This window comes from Homalodisca vitripennis, chromosome 7, assembly GCF_021130785.1.
Source record: "Homalodisca vitripennis isolate AUS2020 chromosome 7, UT_GWSS_2.1, whole genome shotgun sequence".
In the NCBI taxonomy this organism is placed as follows: Eukaryota; Metazoa; Arthropoda; class Insecta; order Hemiptera; family Cicadellidae; genus Homalodisca; species Homalodisca vitripennis.
This window is the reverse complement of record NC_060213.1, coordinates 103,105,445-103,121,351: the sequence shown is the minus strand read 5'-3', so window position 1 is coordinate 103,121,351 and position 15,907 is coordinate 103,105,445. Positions and strand designations below refer to the sequence as shown.

General features: G+C 30.7%; 1 protein-coding gene across 1 annotated transcript in view; it reads right to left on the bottom strand.

Annotated features, from left to right (window-relative positions):
* The window catches only part of LOC124366110 (5-hydroxytryptamine receptor), a 417,902-nt gene that overhangs the window by 23,020 nt on the left and 378,975 nt on the right, over window positions 1–15,907 (bottom strand). Inside the window, exon 2 of the mRNA XM_046822376.1 lies at window positions 13,545–14,253. Within this exon, the coding sequence (XP_046678332.1) occupies window positions 13,545–14,214 (670 nt within the window). The 5' untranslated portion in view covers window positions 14,215–14,253. The remainder of the gene's footprint in view (window positions 1–13,544; window positions 14,254–15,907) is intronic.

Below are 15,907 nucleotides of genomic sequence, written 5' to 3'. Positions count from 1 at the left end.
AATGTAATATTTTGTCAACACATACGTTTTGGTATGAATCAAACAATCTTAATTGCATATGCCAATAATAATTATAGCATCACATTACGGTGTACGATCTTGTTTCATTTTGTGGGAAATATCAAAGTAAATTTTCTTTGCAACAGTGGCCTATTAAAAATTTACTGTCTCTAGAAAATGATTAAAATTGGTACTAAATTTGAATGTATTAATTTATTGAGCAACTAAATAGAAGAAATCCTATATTATTCAAATAAGCCATAACTGTACAATAGTTGTAAAAAATCTACTACCTTTTTAGATGACCGTTTAGAGGAATAGACTATTTCAACATGATATTACCATCTTTGTTTTATAAATATATTTATTATAACATTATTAATTGACGGAAGTTATTCTATTGTTAGTTGATTTCGGTAATTATTAATTGAAAGTGCACCGGATGATAACACTAAGATATTCCTTTGTAAATAACTAGTCGCTAGAATAATGGTCAAAAGTTTCACCCATTTTTATTAAATACACCTGATCAGTTACTTAAATTATTGACCTTTCTTCTTATGACATACCTGTACTCAAACTGGTCAGCTTCATTTATCCTCAATACCTTTCTGTCCTGCACCATACATTAAGCACTTCTATATGTGTTCTCACAGTTAATATTGTACAGCATCTTCTTCTTACTATTCCTCACACTCTTTCCTATCACTTTATTATAGAAACATCTTTCCTCATATCATGTCTTTTAATCTTCATTCTTTTTTCTCTCAGCATTCTCTCTTCAATACATTTTCATTCTGTTTTCCATCACTATTTTCTGAGGTAATGTTAAGAGATAACGCTAATTAATCAATCAAGACGATATGTATTTTAGCATTCCTTGTAGAAGTGGTATTGATTGTCTGTTTGCTATGATACTTTAAACGTAGTAATTTCACAGGGTAAGTAAAAATTAAGAAACACTAACTAAAGCAATACAATTCAGCTCGTACATTCCTTCATTTTTATTAGGGAACGAGGAATTGTTTATTTACACTTAACTTGTAAGAACTCGGATATCTTACCGTAGCTTCTCCTGAGAATGATGAGTAGAACAGAAACAAAAGAGATAAGATCATTGCTAGCTATGACTGCTAAATTGTTTAGCATTAGAGCCAAAGTTTTGCCACATTTCGTGCCCGTGAAATAAATATACTGAATCACGCCTGATATGAATACTGTAAATTTATATCAAAATGTTTAATATTTGCAGATTTTTCAAGGAAAGGCATGTAAAACCTAATAGTTCAAAATGAATACTTTTTTATGATTTCTTTCCTGGACCCTAGATATATTTTTTTCGGAAATCCAACGACCTGTAGAAATATACGAAAATTCTTCTGGATTAATGAACATCTCTTTTATATTTAAGTATTTATGGAATAAAAATGAACTTAAATCCTACAACATTCGGTACGTATTAAGTACTTTTTGTCCATAAAAGTTCTTAAAAATGACGAAGAGGGCAGATTTTAATCCTCAAAATGTGGTTTTATTTATACACTCTGTTATTCATATATATAAAACTAAACTTAAACCCTTATTCGTTTTATTAAGTGTATATTCTTATTAATAGCATTGGGGTGCCAAATTTTATCAGACGTAAAAATACGTCTAGGAGTAAGTCATGTGCCTTTCCTTTCTAACATGTAAAACAGTGAAGATTTGCATTCTATAGAACAGCTGATCTCTATGTCCCAAAGTATTATACAACCATTCATCTTATCTAAACAATGTTTTTGTATTTGTTCTTGTCAAATCGCAAGGTATAATCGATAACAATAAATCTGTTAGTTCCTTACACGTAAAAAATACCAATATTCTTTCAATGTTTATTGAAAAAAGTATAAGCTAACTTGTGTGTGCTGTACTTTCAGCCAGATTCATGCTAACAAAGGGGAATAATAAACTGGAGGATCCCTCACTGGTGACGACAGTAGCTTACAACGTGACTCCGCACTGTATTATGTTACTCTATACAAAAACCACTACATTATTAACTGTTTCAAAAATATCAGTATTATATTTGATTTATGACGTTACTTTTTATTTATTCCTAACAAAACCTGTAAATTATATAAACGAATTTTTATACGAGTTTTTCTGTATTCGTAATCTCGTATTCTGTAAATAAAAAAAAATTAAAAAAATTCAGAAATATTTTAAAAGTTTTATTGTTTATTGTTTTCAAAGAAACACGTAGAGTTTTTCAATACCGTGTTACAACTAAAAATAACACTGTTTGAGAGCTTATTACAATATTATTTTTATATTGCAACGGATTGTTGTATTAGATTTAATTTATCGTTTCGCAATATAACAATATGGGACTACGCCACACCAATTGTCGTAACAGGCTGCTTTAAAGTGGGATGAAAAGTTACAATTCTACACGTCATTTAGTTAGGATAAATGTTTTACTATATCACATATCAAACTTGTTCAGTTTTATATATTCTCAAACTCTTTTAGTTGCTATATTGTGGTACCAATGTAAGGATGTCCACTAACTCTCAGCAAAATTCCATGGAATGAAATCTAATATGATGGAACTATTCATTAAATAAATATGAAGCTCTGTGCCTATAGATTATTTTATGTCCAAGATATCCTGTGGTTAGTCTTATAGACAAATTATATTTTAATATGTAATAAATCGGAACCGTTTTCCTGTTTATGGATCATTTATTTATTCAACGGTCAACATATTTAACAATAGTAATTTCAATAAAGTATATGGCGAATATGTACAATAGAATGACAAAAGTTTAACAAGCGATTGTAACATGCAATGATTGTATAAATAGATATAAATCGTTTATAGTATAAACAACATGCAAAGATAACCAAAATTACAAACAAACCTTCAAACAAACCCAAGCTAATAATAATAAATTAAGTGGAAATCTATGCTAAACATAAGGCCATACGAATATTTACGACAATATTGGATTAGATGTAACTATTGGCATTCCTATAAAAGTAAAAGATCAAACAGGTCTTTTAATGAGCGATTCAAACAGCAACAATTACAAACCATTAAATATCAGAACTCATCATGCAACATATATTAGGATATCCTCTATAATCAATGATGTATGTAAAGACTTTTTAGTATCACTTACAATATTGTATGGAAATACAAATGTATGCAATTAGAATTATTTTAAATAAGCACATGTAATACTGCTCAGCATGTAGTCATTCAATTTATTCGTTATGTATTTTGTTTTTAATTTTAAAAGGATTTTGTCATCCCTGTCGTCTTATACGGAACCATGTGGCTACGTAATTAACCAAATTAGATCATTTCATATATATTTTGAATGGTCAACTTAATGTCAGTGGTACACTCTACAAACCAGAAGCGACGAGAAGTGAACCAGACCTGTTAAATTATAAGCCCGGCTTAGAGTCGCCTCGAGGTTGTTGTGTTACATTATTAAGTCTCTGTTGCTGCTGCAAGCTACTCTTTGTCTGTCAGAGTATTATTTAGTTTCCTCATTGTGTAATCTTTGGTATTATTTAGACCACAAGGATTCAAATAATAGTGATTTATATGTAATAAAAGTATAAACTGCAACATAACTTTAACGTTTAACTCTATAGTATATTATAAAAAGCGAAAATGTATTTCTTTGTGAATAATTTAATTTATCTTTAGTTTATTTTTATATTATTTGACTGAATTGAAACATTCCAATAAAATATACGTTATATCGATTTAAATAATATTATGATTCTCTATCTTCATATATTCAATTAGGTAATTTGTTGTACATAATTATTGCTGCAAAATATTTCTTTCGCACTTATTTTTTATGTGAATATTGATATGGTTTATGTAGTATTTCTACATATTTATAATCTTTAAATAATGAAGGAGGCATAAATAAAAGTATAAATTACGGTAAAAAGAATAACAGGATTTTGGACATTTGCCATCGTTATAGGTTATAACATGTAGGCTAATAATGATAGGTTATAGGTATAACGATCGCAAATTTCCGAAATCATGTTATCCTTTTCAACCTTCCATCGTCAATAACAAACCTTAAGCTATATATCATGGCAAGATGGCAAATTATACAATTAAATTGTATTTATCTAGTGAATGCGAAATGAGAGGTCTTTTGCCATGTAATTCGCCACTAATTACGCTCCCAATACTTATTATGCTACTTAAGGTACTAATTAAATAGTACTAAAGTTTATTAGTCATATACAAACGTTAATAGGTCATAATTTTTTTATTTCTTTCAAACGTTTCTTTATTGTAATGAAATATAAAACACCACTATGATTGATCAATCTCAATATGCCTTTTACATTGTTATTGTATATAAATCTAACGTATTTGATTCATGGACCCATACGTTTTTGGACATTACGTTTATTATACATCCCTTCTTGTTTTTTTGAGGGATTTTAGAATTGTGTACCACTTGAATTGTGTACCACTAGAATTGTGTACCAATTGTGTAATTAAGTATACTTTTATGTTTACCACCAAACGAAGAGATAATGTAATTATTTAAAGCCAAACAGTTAGTGTCGTAAAAAGAACTGGATTTTCACCTCATAAGAACAATATCAAACCACAAATACTTTAAACTCTTATTTGTGTAGATATTTAATTTTACGATTCCAAGCTCTATTCAAATTTGTTATGAAGTACTTGTGATTGGTATACTTATATGTTTAGCTGGAAGGCATGACTAGTGTTTATGTGTCTGATGGCTGTTAGTGTGTTTGTAAAATTAAAACTTGTAATAAAAAAACTGTTTGTACAATGTTTTCCTCCTTGTTAATACCATCTCACCATAACATTAAAATTTAGCGTCCAGCAGCCGTGTAAAAATTTGCACCAGCTTTTTATTGAGTCCAAAATGAGGATGTATGAAAAAGGTTAAGTTTATGAAACGATTATTTCTCGTAGATTTTATTATTTTACCTTGATAACTTAAAACTTTCCGCTAGTAATATTAGGTAAATCAGACAAGCGGATAAAGATTCTTTGCTGGAAGATTTACACATTACAATGATCATTAACAGACAATATTAGAATTCGTTGTTTAGTTCCTAGTTTCATTCCCTTCAGTCTGGAGTTTTAGCGGTTCGACAGGTATTTGTTAACTTTTCAACTTTTAGTGCCAGTCCTTGGCCACATTGTTCTCTTTTGATGTCTTGGGCCTTTATACCTAAAGAAGAGTATAGATTCAATCCTCGAACTTAGGGTTGATTATATAATAAAAATCCTTAAAGTAGCGACATCCAGTACTTCTATAAATGGCTGATTTAAGTATCCGACGGTTTGGTTTAAAAGTGTTAAGTTGAGATAAATATTATCATTGAGAAATAAATGATCGTTTCATACTCTTAACCTTATTAAAACCCTAAAACTTCGACCTCAAATAAAAATAGCGTGGCTTATGTTTCATTTATTTTTAGAGGAAAATCCACTTTATATTTCAAGGAAAACAGAGCTTTGTCCTTATATAATGCTAATTGAGTTTTGAATTGGGTAATATTGTTATGAAATGATTAGTGGCCAATTATAAAGTATTTAGAATTTTTTTAAGAAAGGCCTTAAATTATGGCTGGTCGGTGGTTGTTGTGAACTTTCGTCACACTGTACGCAGAAACCTGTGAAATACAGGGCAGTAACAAACATACGCCAGAGCAAACACAAAGAAAGGCAAAGGAACAAAACAAAGCCTAAGGCACAGAATGTCCTTGTTGCTTGTCTCTCTTTACGTTAGTTCATGACCTGGGTATTATGTTACAGAGTAGAACATTTAGAGTATTTCTGAATTAAAATCAACCAGATTTTTTTATTAATTATTAACAATCAGAATTCCTTATAATTAGTGTAATAAAGGATAATGCTTACAAAATCGTACAAAACGAAAGCATTTTAAAATGTGCTACAATATTTAAAATTTTTACGCGAACGACGCACGTTTAAACAGATTATTATAATTTTGCATCTATTATGCGATACAAAATGTTTGTAAACAACATTTCAAAGTGTTCCGAGATGAGAATGTCTAATTTTTACCCTTCGACTACTTTAAAGTGATCTAATAGTTTTAAAGGTAATATAGAGTTATATTATTAACTCCACAACACATAATTGTCTTTATAGTTATTATAAATGAAATAAGAAACTAAAACCCGTTTTAAACATTTAAAATCTTATACACATGTATTGATATTAAGTTATCTACAGGTAACAAAAATAAAAACGAATAAGTAAATATACACACATGAAACATGTAAATGTGTTATATTGCAGGAAAATCAAATTAATAGAGAACACTAAAACTATTCTACTTAAAATTTTACCTACTGTTGTATGTTCCCTATATGTATGTATAGCATAAAAAAACCTATTTGTTTTTATATGCTATTAAACTATATACAGAAGATGGGCTGGTGCCGAAACATGTGTATACAATATTAAATATTCAAAACAGGTTTTAGTTTCTAATTCTTTATAGTATTAATGTATATTCAGGGATTTATATAATGAACAATAAGTATTCCGATACATTTTTATCACATTGAACCAAGTTTTGGGCATTTTACACGTTGCACACATTTAGAGGTAAACGGTTTTATATTTTAATATTTTGCATACATACACTAGGAAGTTTAACTCATTAAGGCATATGGATATTAGTGGAAATACCGTTTACATGTATAGGCGTTGTATTTTAAATGCAACTTGAATACATCTTCTATACCTTAGCTTCCTTATTAAAATATTACTTTTTATTTTATTACTAGACATATGTGTGTGTGTGTGTGTGTGTGTGTGTGTGTGTGTGTGTGTGTGTTTTTTGTTGTTCTGGCCTCAGTTTTTTTTTTAGAAGATGAACATTTCAAAAATAACAAGTTTATACTCTATATGCTTTAAATCCAAATAATTTTAAATGAGTAGGCCTTTCAAATTACTCATACACTCATTCAGTAGCTCATAGAAAGTACAGCTTTTAAAAACTGTATTTATTTTTTGGCCCCCTAATTGCCTAACTACTAATAAAGTGGCAATGTGAACTTCCACTTGATACCCATAGATACAGTTTATTTGTCACAGTTTTGTACGGCTTTTAACTTTCTATGTCTAAGTTCCCCTTACCATAACCATATACAAGTCTTAGGCTATGAGCATTTTTGTATTTTGTAACAGAGAATATTACATTATTAGAAAGTTTTTTTAATACAGCTGTACATGGAATGATTATAAAGCTTTCACCATGAATTATATAAAAACTATTTTATTTTTTTGTGGGTTCATAGCACAAGAGTGGCAATAAATACTGCACTGTGTCCTACACCGCATTGTGTTTGATGAAACGAAGGAAGATAATATAAACTTTCATTATGTGTGTGCATTAGAAAGTTTTAAAAATTCAAACATGGAAATTTTTTTTCTGATGCCCGTATTATTAAATTATTATTTTTTTATTAGTTTAAACAAGTTCTTCTAACGATGTTTAATAAAGAAAATCCGATTGAATTAAATCCCAGCAATTTCCGTTTGACTAATAAACATTTTAGATGGTGTTCTAAAAACCAATTTACATCAAAATGCTCCATGGTATGTACATTTTCTTAAGTATTTTAAATACTTAAGTATTAACTGTAAGTATTTAAGTATTAACCATTTCTTAAATTATTTAACTATTCTAAGGTGTCTTATACTATGGTCTGTACTCAAGTAGACCGATTTTTATTGCCTTATGACAGTTATTTCAATGTAATCAGCTCAAAGATTTTATTTCTTGAGTATAACTAAGGTCAAAAATGCTACTTTTGATAAAAATACTATACAGTAGTACTTTGTAATTTATTGGCAATAACATTTGAATAAAAATTAAATATTTTAGGTTTGTATTCTGTATGATAAAGATCACACGGAGAAAATATTTCTTTAGACGCCTAATTGTATTTCTGATCTCGCAATCAATTTGTTTTTATAACGAAATATTGCGAACCGAAAACTACCACTTTTTTATTTGTAATGATAAATACATAAAACTTTAAGTTTTCCATTTATCGATATAGAAATTTACTGTAAAATATCTCTAAGTGAATAATGGGATGATAAAATAATATATATTTATTTAAATTATTAAGTTCTCTCTCTATAAGGTTGGACACTAAACATACAATCGCATAAGTAAATTCTAAACCATACACATGTACAGAATCTCGTCCAGTAAACTAATTGTAATTGATATTGACAGCCAATCGTTCGAGCATCAAAGGCAAATAGGTAATTTTACCGGTTTGTAACATAATTGTGACTAATAATATTTTTTTATCATATTCGTTATTGTTTTTGACTATATACCTTAGCTTTGATGTCAATTTTGCAAATAATTACTCTTCAGTGTTTTATGTTTGCATAAAACTTGACGGCAGGATATATACTGTACAAGGTGTTTGAAAAGTATGGGTACGGATTAATATTTTAAAAACCATAGGAGATAACATCTATAAACTTTGCATAGTGTCATATGGCTATGTAAACTATATTTATTGCTATTACCATGACATGCCAACCATGGGGGGACGACCCACAGAGGAAAACATAAAAATCTTAAACGAAAGCATGGGTCGAGTGATACCTCATTTAAAAGATCTCACTTGGGAGAGTTGAATGCCGCAAACCGCATCTCAAAAGGTTTATCCTATCAGAAATGGCGGGTTGTTTTAGGTACACATTGTGAAGTACACTATGCGCTGCCATTTCTGACTAGATCGTCGTATTCTGACGCGGTAAGCGGCGTTTCACTCTACTAACTAATGGTTTCACTGATTAGTATTTATAAAAAATAACAAATAATTTAATTAAAAATTTAAGTGGTAAGTTAACTATTTCACCAACAAAGAAAAATATTAGAACTTAATTAATTCATAAACATAACGACGACGAATTCATTTTAGTTTTATTTATTGTGTTATAAATTTATGACATAACTTGCTAATTAAAAAAAGTTAGTGAAAACACATCGGTTAGTAGAGTTAAACGCGCGTGTACCGCATCAGAATATGACGATCCAGTCAGAAATGGCAGCGCATAATGTACTTCACAATGTGTACCTAAAAAAAAACCGCCATTTCTGATTTGATAAACCTTTTGAGATGCGGTTTGCGGCATTCAACTCTACTAAGTGAGCTCTTTTGAATGAGGTATCACTCGACCCATGCTTTCATTTAAGATTTCCATGTTTTCCTCTGTGGGTCGTCCCCCCATGGTTGGCATGTTATGGTAATAGCAAGGAAAAATAGTATACATAGCCATATGACACTGTGCAAAGTTTATAGATGTTATCTCCTATGGTTTTAAAAATATTAAGCCATACCCATACTTTTCAAAACACCTTGTATATATATATATATATATATGTGTGTGTGTGTGTGTGTGTGTGTGTGTGTGTGTGTGTGTGTGTGTGTGTGTGTGTGTGTGTGTGTGTGTGTGTGTGTGTGTGTGTGTGTGTGTGTGTGTGTGTGTGTGTGTGTGTTGATATATACATATTCTGCAAACATGATGTATGCATTCTATAATTTCATAAAAACCAAACAAATATGGAAGTTTCTACAGTTTACATGAAAAACAAATTTGAATATTTTTTCAAGTTATCTATCACTAAGGTATTTAAAGTTTGGGCTGTTTTAATACTAAGAACTATATTTGTCATATGTGTCAAGTTGTTAATATATGGGTTGCGGATGTCGTTTGAAAAAAAATTTTCATTTATTTATTTCAATATACATAATTTGTAGATATAAACATCCTAATGACATACAACTGATCACTCCGGCTTAAGACTAATGACATAAAAGCAACTCATTCCCAGTGATGGACTATGGTCACTATTATGTATAGTGTACATACAAAATACATTCCTCGTGCTTTAGGTGAACAAGCTATACCAAGGTTATTAAACACTAACACTAAGCCAACAAGTCCCAGTACAAAGTTTTGATGTATATTGTATTTACAAAAACATTCCCCATGATTTAGGTGATCAAGCTATAACAAGATCTTTTTAAAATAACACTAAGCCATCCAGTCCCAGCAAATAGTTTTCATGTATATTGTATTTAAATATCATTCTGCATGCTATTGGTGAACAAGCTATAACTAAGTTTTAAACACTAACACTAAGCTAAACCAGTTCAAGCAAAATGTTTTCATGTATATTTCATTAAAAAACCATTCCTCATGCTTTAGGTGAACAAGCTATAACAAAGTTTTAAACATTAACACTAAGCAAGTCCCAGCACAAAGTTCGGAATAACTGTAATCCCCTGACGGTCTTATAATCCAGTCTCATTTTAATTCTAAGTGTCTCTCTTATAATTAAAACAGAATAAAAATCAAAGAGTACCTAAATATACATATTTAAATATTACAGACTTCAATTTTAATGTGAGTCGGTTGAGACCATACCAAATTGATAGTAGATGTACGATAAGTGAATAAAACAGGCAAATATTGCACTGTAAAAACTTACAAAAGAAATATGTAATAAAAACTTAATCATTTAGATTCCTACAACTGTAAATACTCAAAGAGTTCTCAAGCATCTTATAAAAACAGTGGTGTAATAAAAGCAGTTCGTTAGATTACCTAACAACCATGTTAAGTTAAGATAATTATACCATGTGTAATCTTTTGGTCTTAAAGAAAACAATTAAAATATGCTCTATTGAAGTTTATCATGTTTGGTATTTTGGCTATAATTTTTGCTTGTTTACAGAAGGATAAAGTAAATAAATGAAAATAATTTTTAGCTACATTACATGCTCTACATCATATTATATATACAGGTTGTAAATTAAGTCTGGAACCTCTTTTTGAATTTTTGAACCACAATAGAAAGAAATACCAAAGTTAACATGTGCTTACTGGTGATAGTAAGGCACACATCTACCCAATTACCGACCAGATAATCCCTTTGGGGGACGGTCCACAAGGAGTCAGACAAAATTCTTAAATAGCAGCATAGGTCAAGTTTGGTATCAAATTAAATGTCTTACTTAGCAGAGTACAATGCCGCAAACTGGACTTCAAAAGGTGGATTCATTCAGTAGTTATAGCTATTTGAATTTTAAAACAATTGAACAATGTAAATTATTAAGTATTACAAGTAAACACCAATTTTTAAGTACCTGTGATCAAAGTAAGTGTTCAAAATGTTCCCCTCCCATCATCTGACAATGTAGTAATCGAAGCCAGGAATCAATAATTATTACCAATAACACAACTACTGTTAAAATGTGAAAGTGGAAGATAGAGTCATATACAGCATCCACAGAAACTTAACGTTTGGGCAGGTATTACAGGAAATCAAATTATGGGCCCATTATTTATCAATGGTAATTTAAATGGTGACTCGTATCTAGCAATGCTCCAAAATGAGATAATTCCTGCACTACAAGCTGCTTTTGGTCGACAATTTCAAAGAATTTATTTCCAACAATATGGCGCGCCACCACACTTTGCTCTCCTTGTTAGAGAATACTTGGATACAATATTCCTTCGCAGATGGATTGGAAGACATGGTGCAGTAGAGTGGCCTGCTCGTTCCCCTGATTTATCTCCGCTGGACTTTTTTCTTTGGGGATACCTCAAAGATAAAGTTTGTCGTAAGAAGCCTCGAGATTTCGCGCACGTAAGAAATCTCATAGTCCAAGAAGCTCAAGATATTCCTCGTGACTACCTTCAAAATGCAGTGGATGGCTTTTACAACCGCCTAGGACATTACCAGACGATGGGAGGGGAACATTTTGAACACTTACTTTGATCACAGGTACTTAAAAATTGGTGTTTACTTGTAATACTTAATAATTTACATTGTTCAATTGTTTTAAAATTCAAATAGCTATAACTACTGAATGAATCCACCTTTTGAAGTCCGGTTTGCGGCATTGTACTCTGCTAAGTAAGACCTTTAATTTGATACCAAACTTGACCTATGCTGCTATTTAAGAATTTTTCTGACTCCTTGTGGACCGTCCCCCAAAGGGATTATCCGGTCGGTAATTGGGCAGATGTATGCGTTACTATCACCAGTAAGCACGTGTGAACTTTGGTATTTTTTTATGTTGTGGTTTAAAAATTAAAAAAGAGGTTCCAGACTTAATTGACACACTATATGGTATTCATTTGATATTATGAAGATATGTTGTTGTATTTCTTCAATTTACATAGGCAAAATAACACACCACTAATAGACCATGAAGTTCAGTTTGCTTGTGATACATATTTTTTACTACATAACTTACAACCCATGTGCTATCACTATAACTCAAAAGATTTTTCGTTACGTAATATGGTACCCACCTTAAAGATTAGTAATTTATATTTCAGTAAATATGAAAATTTACCAAATGAAATAAAGCTTTAAGATGTTTTAAGCTCGTTTTACACAGAATGTTTTTTATCAGAAACCTATATATAAAGCGTATCATTTTACACATATGAGCCAATTCAGAAATAAACCATTATTATCTATTTCTAATTTGTTTAAATGTAAGTGACTTTACAAAAGATAAAAGTTCAAAACATGTATGTTATAAACCTTTAACGTTATAATTAATAAACACACAAAGCCGCACAGTGACCTTTGTTTGCCCATCGAGCCAACTCCCGCCAAGTCAACAGATGAAGGAAAGTGTGTGGCATAAATAAACAACCCTGTGGTTCTCCGTGTATCAACAGCTTCAAGTCAAGCGTGAACAGCTCAATATTGACTTACATTTTTCTTTTTAGTACCTTGTGAGAAACGTTAAATAATTAACGCTTAACAATGGTATTATTTAAGTTACTAGACGTTTATGTATATACTAAAATTACTAAACATATATTCTGGCATGATGTGGTTACTTAGAAATATCATTATATTTAAAACGAAAACTAATGTTACCTAGATATTTTAATTCGTAAGGTATTTCTTCGACGGCAAGGCATCATCTGAGACTTCCCTAAAATAATTACATTTATGTTGTAACATATATTTTGTGGTTTATTTTGTAAAATAAAGTAAAATCATAATTTAGAACCATATTACGTAAGTGATAAATGTAAATATTGTAAAATTTCTGAAAATAATATAAAAGATTCTGTTAGTACGTTTAATTAAGTACTTGATTTTAGTTTACTGCATTCACCTAATACGATTTTCATATTTTTAAATACCTACGTTTCGTAAAATATAGAAAAAATTTAAATTATCTTTAAATATAATGTGTCCAGTAATAATACAATGGTTTTCAGCTGCTGAATAGTTCTTTAAATGCAGTATACATGGGTCTTTTTTACTGTCCTGTGCTTATTTTTTTCATTATCCTTCTTTATTTTAAATAATCTTTTGTTTATTTTAGATTTTTTGTGTATCTGCAATATACGTTGTTAGATACTGTCAACATTTCATACTGATAAAGTATCTAAATAATAATCGTTATTAATTTTTAGAACTACTTACCGATAACAGTGACGAGAATAAGGATACCGAGGACAACAGACATGATGCCCATGACGATAGCACTGGAATCATCTTCATAGAAGGTGGCGTTGCCTTCCAAGGAGGAGTTGACGCTGAAGTTGGACTGGGTGAAGTTTTCATACAGGGTAAGATTTTTAGGTGAAAAATCCTCCATAGATAAGTCATGGGAACCTTCAAGAGAGGAAGACATGGCCTTTGGGTTTCCGAAAACAATATCATCATAAATAAAATGAGTGTCAAAATTATCATAAGAGGAGGTTTTCCTTTCGGAAATAGTTTTGGTGTGATTCACGAGAGAATCATCGGTAAAGGTTAACAGTGATCTATGGTACCTAGGGAATACATTCTTATGAACTCGTTCATTGACTTCTACCTCTCCCTTTCCAGCTATGGAGTTAAAATGGCGGGACAAAAGAGGATGATTGGATAGTGCAAGATTCTTTGGAACATTCGAATTTTGTGATTGATGATCCCCCTTGATTTCTGGCCGGTTGACGGACTTTGCGAGGATTACTGAGATGTCATTCAGCAGTAGGAAGAGGATGAACAAGATGAAGGTTTTCCTAAGGGATGTGTGGTGTGAGCTATATCTGCCACCTGGCTGAATACGAGAACTACTCTCTGGATAGACATGAGTCACTGGGACCATGGCAGCGCTGGGGAGCTCCTCTGAACACTCATGACTTGTCTGAAACAGAACCATCACTTTTATTAAAAACTAATAATTCACAGTCTATTAACAATTAATAATATTGCACACACTTTCCTGAGTGCATAAACATGTCAAGTTTGTTTACTAATATCATGAAATAAATTATAAAAGAAATATTTCCTTACAGCAATAGCTTATTAAATAACTATTTCCTCATATTTCTGCAATAAATTACTCTGCGCAACATGGCAACCAACGTTGTGAATAAATTTGTATAACATTTAACGAAGATGCCCTGCCGGGTGACGTACATTAATTTACAGTGTTCAGTTTTAATCATTTATTTTCATAACGTTAGTTAAAACTAGCTTGGCTCTTGGTTTTCTTTTGTAGTTGTAATATTTCTCAACTGTATTTAAGATAAACGTTACAATAATAAATACATATTTTTCTAAAAATGACCATACGCATCTTGCTAGTCCACTAAAGGTTAGTGAAAAACCACAATTACTAAAACTCGCGAGTGTATATAAATGACAATAAGCTAAGTCCAATGTATGAAAATGCACATATTCAAACTCATTATTGTCTACGTAGAAAGGAAATATTATATAAATAATTGGAATGCTAAGAATTACAATCTTAATATTGATTATTGTTCTCAGGCTATCATATATAAATAAAGATTACCAAAACAAGAAAATAACGTAGATTTTATGAATACCTTCTTAACGTAATGCCCAGCAGAATAAGTTTGTACGCACTATCAATCGCCATCAATATATGCATGTGTTAATGATGTTGTTAATACATAATATAACTTATGTATTAACGAGTCATTTTTATTCATCTGTTATTTATATTCCATCATTGTACTGCATACTTATGTCCTGCGTCCTGATAAATACAGTCACACATATTATTTTGATGTATATTCTGTAAATAATTTGAAAGCGTACATTTACAGGAGGTCCATGCGTTTTGAAAAGCCCATTTAATATGATTTATAAAGACAACCGATGCATCATATGCACATTTTTGCGTTTATATTTAATAAATTCAAGACAAATGGTAAGCTATTACTGACCGTCTAGTACCATATTTATTGATATAATCAATAATAAAGAGAAAATATCATTGTTTTGATTGACACTTTTTATTGACACTTTCTACAGACTAAGATTTAAATTAAGTAATCTTGACAAGTATGAAGCAATTAGGTATATGAGGAGTTTTATTCAAATTTGCTTTTGAGCAATTTTTAAAAATATAACTAATTGCACAGTTTTGAAAGGAACAAGGGATTTTATATTATGTTTTTAACTCAACAAACATATCGATCTGGCGCATGGCGATGGGATTGCTCCGTCAGGGGTAAACCTTTTGCCTGCCAAATGAAAGAAACTGATGTTCAGAGCTGAAAGCTTTTTTGTTGGCTGATAAACCCTCTTTAAATAGGGCCATTCTCTTTAACAGCCCACTCATTAGCAAATAAACCCCTCTTTTGCTCTTCAGCACAAGCCCACTTCTTTTTCTTTAATGGATAATGTCTAATTGAAGGTTGTGCCTTGATAATGATAAACATCTCAACAAAAAACATTTTATCCGTGGATATCTCAACTATATGTCTAACATTTATAAATAGGTAATAATCACTGTTTTCGTAACTTTTTGTAGATTTACTTTTTTT